Below are 12,401 nucleotides of genomic sequence, written 5' to 3' on the forward strand. Positions count from 1 at the left end.
GTGTTTTTGACTATGTATGTTTTGAAATAAAACAGAAACATCTCTGAAAGTAAAGTTTCATCTGAGAATGTCAGATCAGCTGATCTCACAGCTGCCTCTCTTCACACATTCCCCACATATAACAAGCCAGTAACCTCTAAACAGTGTTTTAAATGGCACCGCAGTTCAGTAAATATCACAAAACACTCATCTGCCACATCAGCTAAAATTATGTTTTTTCAGCAGACAGAGTTCAGTAAAATCCCTCATTTTCAGCCAGAGCCCATTTTTAATTTCTGCTGTTTTCTGCCCACTCACAGCGCAGCAGGAGTAAACTTGTTTCTTAACGACAGCTGCAGCCTCGACCAAAACGGCGTCTCACTCAGAAAGCACTCACGCCTCCTCTCAGTGCACGCAGCTCACCTCAGCTCTATGTGAGACCGCAGCCTGGGCTCAATACAGAGGCACACATACAGCCTTTTTTCTGTTGTTGCCCCCCTTGGTTTCCCCCCTGGAGAATCTCCAGAGCGGGTGATGGCAGTAAGGGTTTTTAGTCTGGTTGACGTTCATGAGAAACATGAGAAACACAAAATGCGTGCCCGCTCTATGAGCGTTACTCAGAGTGGCAACGAGTGTGTTCCCTGGACAGATGGACGGACCGTCTGATCAGCAGGAGTTACACGCTGCAGTTCGCAGCTCAACCCCCACTGTTCAGAGGGATTATAGAGACGGTTCCGTCTTCTCCAGAACAGAGCTCGTCTCTCCAGTCAGAAGTTCAAGAATTTCTGACGAAAAATGTGATTTTCAGAGTTCCCAACGAAGAGGAAAATACAAGTTTTTTTTCCTCCCACTACTTACGGGTTCTGATAAAAAAAAAAAATTAAAAAAAACCCCGGAGGGATGAGACCCATTCTCGACCTGTTCATGTTCAGCACAAAAGACACAAAAGGATCCATCAGTGAGTTAGGATCTGAACCAATTGAGGGCTGACCCTGTGATGCCCACCCACTGCTCCAACTTAGCAATGAGGATCTCATGGTCGATTGTGTCAAAGGCGGATCATGGGGAGACAATTCCACATGCTGACAAACAGCTGCTGGACAATTTTACCAGAACGACTGGTTTTCACCTCCATAGATCTGAACATTTTTTCACATTTTCCATCATTTTAAAACACACCACACACGTTCTTGAAACGCGTGAAGGTTCTGCAGTCGTTACACATGGCAGGAATGAAACTTTTTATCTGGACGATCTGCTCTTATTAGCTCGGTCCAGATAGGAAGCAGTCGCACAGACCAAAACGGTGGTGTTACACCTGCTAAACCTGGGGTTTTCTATAAACTGGGAAAAAGTTCAGTTTGTCTGTCCCAGATTGTTTAACTGGGACTCAACCACTCAACCACAATGAGAGCCCGTTTATCACAGCTGAGAGCCGAAGCTCTGTCAGCTCAGCTCCGCCATGTCAAACTCTATAGCATAGTGACAGCCTGCCTGTCATGCGACTCCTGGGAAGATGTCAGCGACCAACATTGTGGTTCCGCTGGGCCTACTTCACATGAGATGCCTTCAGAGATGGTTCGCACACCTGCGCATAGATCCTGTGCGCCAGAAGAGGTGGATTATATTTGTGCCCCCCTCCATGAGAACCGATCTGAATCACTGGGGAAACCCCCTCATTCTGTCAGAGGGAATTCCCATGAGCAGGCCTACGTCACACGTCTCAGTTTTCACAGACGCGTTCCTGTCAAGCTGGGAGGAATGTGTCTGTCCCAGGCAGTGGGAGCACAGTGGCTGGACCACATGTCGCTTCACATAAATGTGCAAGAATGTTTTCACAGTCTGAAACGTGACTCAGCATTTTGCCCCCTTGCTGCAGGATCAGCATGTTCTGATCCACACAGACAACAAAGTGATGGCAGCTTACATAAACCGTCAGGGAGGTGTGCACTCAGCCCAACTGTTACGCATCTCGAAACAGCTGTTGTGTTGGGCACACAAAAACATGCTCTCCATCAGAGCAGTGCACATTCCCAGCGTCCTGATCAGGGGAGCGGATATCATGTCGAGGGACGGTCCCCACCACAGAGACTGGAGCCTCCATCCCGAGCTGATCTCTCGGATTTGGAGAAAGTTCGGCTGAGCAGCAGTGGATCTGTCCGCCACATGGGAGAACGCCCAGTGTCAATTATGGTTCTCACTGAGCCCACGAGACGACCCATCGTTAGGAGTGGACGCCTTCGCTCACTGTGGCCAAAAACGCTCCTTTATGCGCTTATATCAAAGTGGACAGCTTTTCAGTGCTGGTACAAGGAGAAAGGTGTAGAGGCCATCTCATGTCCACTAGGTGACATGCTATCCTTCTGCAGCAGCTGATGGACATAAATCTAGCGTTCAGCACAATTAAGACTTATACTGCAGCTATTTCTTCCTGTCACAAGGGTTTCGACGACAGAACAGTTTTTAATCAATTCAAAATTCAATTCAAAAATACTTTCTTAATCCCAAAGGGAAATTATTTGTTGTTGTAACTCGTTATCCTCATTTCATTGAGAAGTTATAGATGCTGATGGGTGTAGGCAGGAAGGATCTCTTGTAAAGGTCCATCCCACAGTGGATCCTAAGAAATTGGCAGTAGATGTTGTCCGATCCTTCCACCCAGACTCTGCTGGCCTCTCGGTTCCCCCAGGCTATAGGACCGCCTGAATGTCGGGCAGAACTCCTCCCAGTGCAATGGCCACTCCTTCCAGCAGCCTGCCGAGCGCCTCGTCACTGCGGACAGCCAACTGTAGGTGCCAAGGGACGATCTCGTCCTTCTGCTGTCGTGAGCCATGTTTCCTGCTAGTTCCAGGATCTCAGTGGTCAGGCACTCGAGCACAGCTGGCAGGTAGATGAGAATGCATCCACAGAACATCCTTTTCAACTCATTTGAGATTTGGGGCTGTAGTTGAGATATTATTTGAGCTTTTGAGATGTTCATCAGCTACTGCTGGTTGTAGAAAACTGCCTTGAAGCATCATCTCACCTCCTTTGTCCCGTGCGCGCGCTTGCATGTTATATAGCATGCACGGCCCCACAGCATTATTATCAGTGTCAGTTTGTGCATCACAGGGACACCTCTGCAGATGGCCCTTTATCCACCCAGTGCCTCTCACACTGGCTGTGTGAGGCTATTTCTGAAGCTTACAGAGCATCAGGACTGGACCCTCCAGAGAATCTCAGAGCTCATTCCACCAGAGGGATTTCATCCTCTACAGCTTTGCATAGAGGGATGACAGTGGAGGACATTTGTACGGCGGTCACTTGGTCATCGCCTTGTTCATTTATTCGCTTCTATCTATGTGATGTCTCTGCCTTCTCCATGACTCATTATGTTCTCAGCGATCTAACAGAATGATTTTTACTTGTTTCGTGGAATTTCGTTTTAAGCTCACATCTGACTGCATGCAATTACAGTGCGAGACATTTATTATCAGTCACAAGTTCATGACTGCTGTTTTTATTGTTACTAATCAGTTCATGACTGCTGTTACCAATCAGTTCATTTGGTTACTAATCAGTTCATTTTGTTATTAATCAGTTCATACTGAAGAGCTGTTGACCTGCTCTGTTCATCGTTACATGGTTACAATTCATAACCTCTGTTTTTCCATTCTCAGCAGCAGGACTGCGTTTCAGCCGTCCCTTTTTCCCCATCAGAGACCTTTTCTCTCTGGGGCGCTCCTGTACATGGAACGTGTAATTATGCAGCGCGTAATTACGCACATGGAAAGCTGAGTGACGAAATGTTTTTTGGTGCAAGCGGGCGCTTCATGTTGTGTCTGAATGGACCCAGTGAGACATAGACTACATCCTTCTTCGCCTTTAACCCACTAGTGATAGCCTTAAAGGGCGAAGCCTATACGAAATAGAACGTTGGTTACGTACTGTAACCCCAGATTGTATGAGTATAGGCGCAGCCCTTTAAGCTCTGGGCCTCACTGGTTCTTAAATGGCTGAAGAAAAAAGCTATTTGGGAGCCGATTGCTCGGTCTCACCGTAATTTATACGGACCGGGGGTGAGGCCCACACAGCAGGTGGGTGTGGACTAAAGTTTTCAGTGCTGCGCGCGAAGGGATAAACCCACTAGCGATAGCCTTACAGGGCTGCGCCTATACTCATAGAATCTGGGGTTACAGTATGTAACCAACGTTTTACAGTTTATGTGGGTCATTAATAAAATTTTGATTATTTATTAAAAATACGAGAGAAATGTTTGATGGGCAATCACGTTACGTACATCAGGTATCAAAACAATGGCACCAATTTGTCAAAATAACAGCAATCAAAATTTCGAAAACACAGTTCAATTTACTTTCATTAAAAAGAAAAAGTATTCTGTACTGAGACATTGAGCAAGGTGCGGAGCAGGGAGGAGGATGAGAAGGCGCACCTGGTCGCAGTGTGGGATATACTTAACAACTAGTAAGATAAGAAATGATCCTGCACTTCATAGGCTACACTTATAAATCACACAAAGTGTTTAAAAGTAAATTAAATTAAATTCAGTTTATTTATATAGTGCCAAATCACAACAAAGTTGTCTCATGGCACTTTACAGGAACATTCACATACATAAAAAGCCAGTTAGTAAAGTTATTTATCTAATGAATCCAGCAGACAAGTTGAACTAAATTATAAATATTTATTGGTTTGGTGTTTTGACATTTGTGCGCCTAAGCATTGAGTTGTGTGTATGATCCGGAATCAGTGTTGGCCTCAGTGAACCTTGGTCTCACACCTATTAAGAGTTCCAGCATTGTATGGTTTACAAATTAAGCACTGATTACATGCATGTAGGTGTGAAACAGAGGGAAGCTGCCTGGGAATCAGGGGTAATGCTACACTGTAAAAGCAGAGCTTTTTAACGTGTTTCTCTTCCTTTTACTTTCCTTTGAAACAAATGTTATACTTTTAAATAGTGACCCCAAAAGCAGAAAGTAAAAGGAAAAGAGAATAGTTCCCAAAATGGACAGCTGAGCAACTGGGATGAGGACGAGCACCTCCGGCTGTGATCCTCATGTAAGAAAGGGTGGATAGTTCTTAGAGTTGGGAGTGAAGTTCTGCCTCAAGTGGACGAGTTCAAGTTCTTTGGGATTTTGTTCATGAGTGAGTGAAGAATGGAGCGCGAGATTGACACATGGATCAGTGCAGCCATTTTAGTAGTGTGTGCTTCGTACCGTCCGTTGTGGTGATGAGGGAGCTGAGCTGAAAGGTAAAGCTTTCTACTCACCAGTAGGTCTAAGTTACTACTCTCACCTACAGTCATGACAGAAAAAAATAAACATTCTGGATACAGGGAGATAAATGAGTCCCCTCTGCAGGGTAGCTGGACTCTCCCTTAGCAATAGGGTGAGACGTTCAGTTATCAGGAGAGACTCAGAGTACTCCTCCACGTCCAGAGGAGCTAGTTGAGGAGGTTCAGACATCTGCTGACGATGTCCCCATGCCACCTCACTAGGGAGGAGCTCCGAGCATGTCCGGCTGGGAGGTGCCCCCGGGGAAGAACAGGACACGGTCTCTTGACTGACCCAGGACCTCGGAGTCCTCCTGGAAGGAGAACTCCAAGGTATTATTATAAAAACAACTATTTTCTGTTACTGGAGCAGAGAAATCCTGTTTACTTTTCAGGCCCCATTTCAGCAAATCTTCATGAAAGTTTAAACATCCCCCCAAATGTTGGATTTTATTTGTCCCATCTCAAAAGAAAACTTAAAACTGTTCAGATGAAGAACAGCTTTTGCGATGAGTTAAAAATTCCATACACAGTTGTCCCTCGCTACACCGTCGTTCACTTATTGCGGCTTCACTCTATCGCAATTTTTTTAAACCCAGTTTCGTATATGTTGTGTACTGTACATGCTGTGCACTGTTGTACATTCATCTCATCGTCATATGCATGGCTAAAGTGTTTAAGAGCATATGAAGTGTTTGTAAAAGAGAGTGTTGATGTCATTAATCATTACCATGACCACCTGCTCCACTGTGATCAGAATCATTCTTCTCACCTGGTGGTCATAGCTTTTCAGCACGCACCTGTGCTCTATACGGCACCAGATTATAAACGTTTAGAGATTATCTTATGCTCCTGATTGATCCTCCATCCTGTTTGGCCTTGCCCCTGCCAGAGCCTGCCAAACTTCTGATTTCTGGACATCAACCTTTGACCTCCAAGTATTGCCTGAAACAGATAAGTAGTTTGAAGCCTGTCTGTCTGTGTATGACCCCTTCCTGTTCTCTGACTAACCCACTGAGTTCTGGACGGACCCAAACTAAGCAACAACCCCACTCAGGACTCCCTCGCTGTGACATCACTACTCTCTCCATCTGTCCCAATCCTCTGACATGCACAGACTTCCACCAGTCTTTTCAAAATAAAGCTTACTGAACGTGCTCTGTGTCTGGAGTAATTTTCAGGTCCTCTGTTAAATTCAATAAAGGGAAAGGTTAATGAGAAAGCGGGAGAGGTTTGTAGAAGTGTGGGAAAGGTTTAGAAAGCCTTAATATAATAAAAGAAACTTAACACTGCTACTTCGAGGATTTTCACCTAACACAGGGGTCTCTGGAACGTAAACCCCCGCAATCGGTGAGGGATAACTGTATATTTTATTATATTTCATATTATATGTATTAGTATTGTATGTATTATATATGAGTATATTTTGTCTCAGAGAGTACCTTTACCAGCATTCATTTCCTGGTAAAACCTAAACAGCACAACAGGAGAGTTTTCTTCATCTTCCACCTATTGAACAAATAAAAAACACAGATAAGACATGGAACACATCTGATTTACATAACCATTACAGTAATTTCCAGACTATTGAGCACACCCAAATATAGGCTGCGCACACTAAAAAAAAAAGACAAGTACAAACCGGATTCCAAAACAGTTGGGACACTAAACAAATTGTGAATAAAAACTGAATGCAATGATGTGGAGATGGCAAATGTCAATATTTTATTTGTAATATAACATAGATGACAGATCAAAAGTTTAATCTGAGTAAATGTAACATTTTAAATGAAACATATTCATATAGTCAAAATTTCACAGTGTCAACAAATCCAAAAAAAGTTGGGACAAGTAGCAATAAGTGGTTGGAAAAAGGAAATTGAGAATATAACGAACAGCTGGAAGACCAATTAACCCTAATTAGGTCAACTGTCAACATGATGGGTATAAAAAGAGCTTCTCAGAGTGTCAGTGTCTCAGAAGCCAAGATGGTAAGAGGATCACCAATTCCACCATTGTTGCGCAGAAAGATAGTGCAGCAATACTAGAATGGTGTTACCCAGCGTAAAATAGCAAAGACTTTTAAGTTATCATCATCAACCATGCATAACATCATCAAAAGATTCAGAGAATCTGGAACAATCGCTGTGCGTAAGGGTCAAGGCCGTAAAACTCTACTGGATGCTGGTGATCTCCGGGCCCTTAAACGTCACTGCACCTCAAACAGGAATGCCACTGTCAAGGAAATAACAGAATGGGTTCAGGAATACTTCCAGAAAGCATTGTCAGTGAACACAATCCACCGTGCCATCTGCCGTTGCCAGCTGAAACTCTACAGTGCAAAGAGGAAGCCATTTCTAAGCAAGCTCCACAAGCTCAGACGTTTGCACTGGGCCAGGGGTCATTTAAAATGGAGTGTGGCAAAATGGAAGACTGTTCTGTGGTCAGATGAGTCACGATTTGAAGTTCTTTATGGAACACTGGGACGCCATGTCATCCGGACCAGAGAGGACAAGGATAGCCCAAGTTGTTATCAACGCTCCGTTCAGAAGCCTGCATCACTGATGGTATGGGGTTGCATGAGCGCTTGTGGCATGGGCAGCTTGCATGTCTGGAAAGGCACCATTAATGCAGAGAACAAGTTCAGGTTCTAGAACAACATATGCTCCCATCTAGACGTCATCTCTTTCAGGGAAGACCCTGCATTTTTCAACACGATAATGCCAGACCACATTCTGCAGCAATCACAACATCATGGCTATGTAGGAGAAGGATCCGGGTACTGAAATGGCCAGCCTGCAGTCCAGATCTTTCACCTATAGAGAACATTTGGCGCATCATAAAGAGGAAGGTGCGACAAAGAAGGCCCAAGACGATTGAACAGTTAGAGGCCTGTATTAGACATGAATGGGAGAGCATTCCTATTTATAAACTTGAGAAACTGGTCTCCTCTGTCCCCAGACGTCTGTTGAGTGTTGGAAGAAGAAGAGGGGATGCCACACAGTGGTAAAAATGGACTTGTCCCAACTTTTTTGGGATTTGTTGATGCCATGAAATTTGGAAACAACAGATTTTTCCCTTAAAATGATACATTCTCTCAGTTTAAACTTTTGATCTGTGATTTGTGTTCTATTCTGAATAAAATACTAGATGTTGGCACCTCCACATCATTGCATTCAGTTTTTATTCATAATTTGTTTAGTGTCCCAACTTTTTTGGAATCCGGTTTGTATTCAATACTTCGCTATTTTTCACTTATCGTGGGGCTTCAGGGTACGGATCTACTGCGATAAATGAGGGACTACTGTATTTTTGCACCTTACACAATTTTTAATCTCTGCTGCTATTAAAAAAAAAAGAAGACAAACTTTATGGTGCTAACCACATTTCAGAATGTTTATACCTCATTTTCCACCTATACATGTACTCATCAGCTCGTGTCTCTAGTCTTGTCTCTTAATTACTTGTTTAGATTGAAATGTTTATATTAGGTTAGATGTATTTTTGCATTTATTACAGGTCTGTCTGTATTTATTGTACTGTTGTGTATCTGCAATGTGTGTTTTTTGTTTAGCACTTTAAGTTCTATGTTGCACCGTGATCCTGGAGAAATGCGGTTTCATTTCTTTACGTACTTGTACATAGCTGCATTTTTTTCATTCAAACTTTATTTATACAAGCTAGTCTCATTGAGCCATGAGAACTCTTTTACAAGAGGGACATGTTCCAATGAAATGACAAGTTCTCTGACTCTGAATCCTGGAGAGCAGAGGGAGCAACTTTATTTACGACCAGGCACAGTAGTGGAGCCAGGGCGTGGCCAATGGCGGTCTTGGACATCATAGATTTACCTTCAGCCACCCCAAGGGCCACCCCGATCATTTGAATATACAGTTTACCAATACAAAATAGTTTATTTAAATGATTGAGGTGGTTGGTTTGCGAATGCGTGCGTGTGTACACGCACACACACACACACACACACACACAAATACATGAGTATTGAAAAGTTGCTTATTTTTCAAATTATACAGCCCATAAGATTGAAATAGAAACATTTATAGTAGCAACAATATTGAATTTTGATGTGGAAACCCAGTTTTTAATGGAATTTTTCTGACATCAAGATGCAACCACTCCCCCAAAAAGGATATCCCTACCTGGCAGGTAAGGCAGCTGTGGCTAAGAAGTTGAAGCAGAGTGATTGACAAGAGTTGGGGGTTCAATTCTACCAGCAGTTACCTGTTGATGTGTCCCTGGGCAAGACACTGAACACCTCGTTGCCTCTGATGTGTGTCCCATTAGTGTATGAATGTGATCTAAAGCTCTGATTAGTCTCTACAGATTCAGATTGTAGAGATGTAGTAAAGAGCTGTATTATTTCGTGTGTGTGTAGTGGAGCGCTGTGCGAATGTGTGTCAAGTAGAGTGATGAACGAATGTGTGTGTGTAACAGAGTGATGTACACAGGAATACAGGTAAATACAGACCCTTTCCAAAAAATTAGAATATCATGGAAAAGTTGTTTAACTTCCATAATTACATTCAAAAAGTTAATCTTTAATAGATGACAGATTCAGGGCCCACAATTTAAATAATTTCAAGTATTTATTTGTTTACTTTTACATAATTTGGGCTTCCAGGTCATGAAACCCACGAAAACACATATGTGGGCACACGGTGGTATATGGTGGGATGATCATTCTCACCTCGGGGACCTGTGCCCACTCTCATATGTAGCATGTAGACATTTAGGGTTCTAGGCAAGGATTGGGGGGGTGAACGGTCACTGCCTGTTCTCTGGGGAGGGGGTGGTCTGTGCCGGTCGCCGCCTTATTCCCTCCATTTTAAACGCAATATATAACAACATGCATCAACACCTTATTTGAGTGGGAGGAGGGAGGAGTGGGGTCTTCTTGTTAATTATTTATATATATAGTTTTTTTTTTCCCTTACACCCCCGTTCTCCGTTTGACATTCGGGGTCGGGGGCAGGGAGGGGGTGGGGGGGTAGGCTGCCTGCTTGGAGTCTGGGCTGTAGGTGGGCTTTGGGCCTTGGGGAGCGGGGCCGGTGCTCCAGTTCTCCCTGGGTTGTTCGGATTATTTGATCAAGGTTCCTGGTTGCGGTGGCCGGCCCTTTGGCCAGGGTGGCTGCCGGGTTCCGGCAGGGGGTCGGCTGTGGTTGTGTGTGTGTGGTCGTTGGCGGTGTATGGCGGCGGTCGGGGCGTGGCTTCACTTTGACGGGGCACTGGCTGGTTGGCCTGGTGTGACATTCACGGTGGGGGATGCTGTGTGTATGGGAGGGTGCGTAGGTGGCATGCCGGGACTTTTCTGGGCCTGTGGTGTGGGGCTCTTGGGGTGCCTGGTCCTTGGTGCGCTGGGCCGACCTTCCTCAGCTGCTGCTCTGGCTCCCAGCCTGGGGCCAGCTTGCGGTCGCTGTTGGGTGGGTGGGGAGCATGGACGGCCCAACAGAGGCTCTATCGGGCTGTATGTGTGTGTCCGTTTATGTCTTGGGTTGGATTTTGGGTGGCCCCCTCTCTTGGATAAATTTGCCCCCGACCCCCCCATTTAATGTGGAGTCTACTTCCCCCCATTACGCTCCCCTCCGGTGGTGGGCCCCCCTGCTGCCGGTGCATTGGCGGCTCTCAGCATCTGAGGCTGGGTGATTGGGTGTGTGCTGGCCCACCCTGGCAGCTGCCTGCCGGGGCCTGGGTGCCTTGGCTCTGTCGGGCCTCTGTTGGGGGGTGGGATGACCTCGGGACTCGGTGTCCATGGCCGGATATACTCTGGAGGGGCAGGTTGCCGGTGGGGTCTGTGGACTCGTCGCTGCAGCCTCCTGGGGTTTCTGCATTGTGGTTGCTGGGGATCACCCGGGGCTTTCCTTTGCTTTTCTCAGGGGGGTGCGGGTGTCCCTGTTGGGGGACTCCCGGAGCCCCGGGCTTGGGGGCCGCTGTGTGTCTGTGGCTCCGTTCTTCCTTGTGTTACCATTGTGTCCTGTGGGGACGGATCTGTGGGTCCCCACATCCACTAATGAACATTTTTATGGAGAAACCTTATAGTGATAAGCATGCTCACACAGGTGTTTAGATTCAGGTGTTTATCAGATACACACTCAGTTGGGTTGTGGTGGCCATCAAATATATATTGTATTACCATGTACTGTGTCATTAGCACACTGATGGCTGTTTACTGTTCACAGAGGGCTGAGTGATACTAGCAATCACAGCATTGTAAGAGGGGGACAGTTGAACCCGTAGGCCTCCACCCCTGTTTAATGATGGACGATTTCTTTTCACAAAGATGGCCTCCTTTACTCCTCTCTCAAACCATTGTTCCTCTCTATCCAGGATGTGCACATCTTCATCCTTGAAAGAGTGACCGCTGGCCTGGAGATGAGTGTAGACTGCAGAGTCCTGGCCTGATGATGTTGATCTTCTGTGCTGGGCCATCCTTTTGGCCAGTGGCTGTTTTGTTTCCCCGATGTAAGACTGATCACAGCCCTCCTGACACTGAACAGCATACACAACATTACTCTGTTTGTGCCGGGGGACTGGATCTTTGGGATGAACCAGTCTTTAATGTATTTTGGGGTTTAAAAGCCACTGGGACGTTATGTTTAGAAAATAAACGTCTCAGTTTCTCTGATACTCCCTCAACATATGGAATGACCACTGGTCTGGGTTCCTCCTTTTCACCTGATGGCTGACTGGAGTCCTGTTTGGGTTTCTTCTCTGCTTTCAGGAAGGCCCAGTTAGGATATCCACATTGCTCTAGAGCCTGTTTTGTGTGGGATTTCTCCTTCTGCCTGGTTCCTGAGTTAGTGGGGATGCTGTCTGCTCTGTGGTACAGAGTCCTGATGACTCCTAACTTGTGCTCCAAAGGGTGATGGGAGTCAAACTGCAAATACTGGTCTGTGTGGGTGGGTTTGCGGTACACCTCAGTTTGCAAATGTCCTCTATCAGAGACTGAGACCTCACAGTCCAAGAAAGCCAACTTGCCATTTTTTACATCTTCTCGTGTGAACTTGATGTATTTATCCACAGAGTTGATGTGGTCAGTAAAATGTTGGACTTCCTGAGATTTAATTTTAACCCAGGTGTTGTCAACATACCTGAACCAATGACTTGGTGGTGTCCCTGAAAAGGACGT

General features: G+C 45.4%; 1 protein-coding gene across 1 annotated transcript in view; it reads right to left on the reverse strand.

The window, feature by feature from the left end:
- Positions 1 to 12,401, reverse strand: part of pdxdc1 (pyridoxal-dependent decarboxylase domain containing 1) — a 163,913-nt gene that overhangs the window by 43,456 nt on the left and 108,056 nt on the right. The window contains exon 4 of the mRNA XM_037689358.1: positions 6,697 to 6,763. Coding sequence (XP_037545286.1) covers positions 6,697 to 6,763 — 67 coding nt within the window. The remainder of the gene's footprint in view (positions 1 to 6,696; positions 6,764 to 12,401) is intronic.

This window comes from Nematolebias whitei, chromosome 15, assembly GCF_014905685.2.
Source record: "Nematolebias whitei isolate Nwh7 chromosome 15, NemWhi1, whole genome shotgun sequence".
Classification (NCBI taxonomy): domain Eukaryota; kingdom Metazoa; phylum Chordata; class Actinopteri; order Cyprinodontiformes; family Rivulidae; genus Nematolebias; species Nematolebias whitei.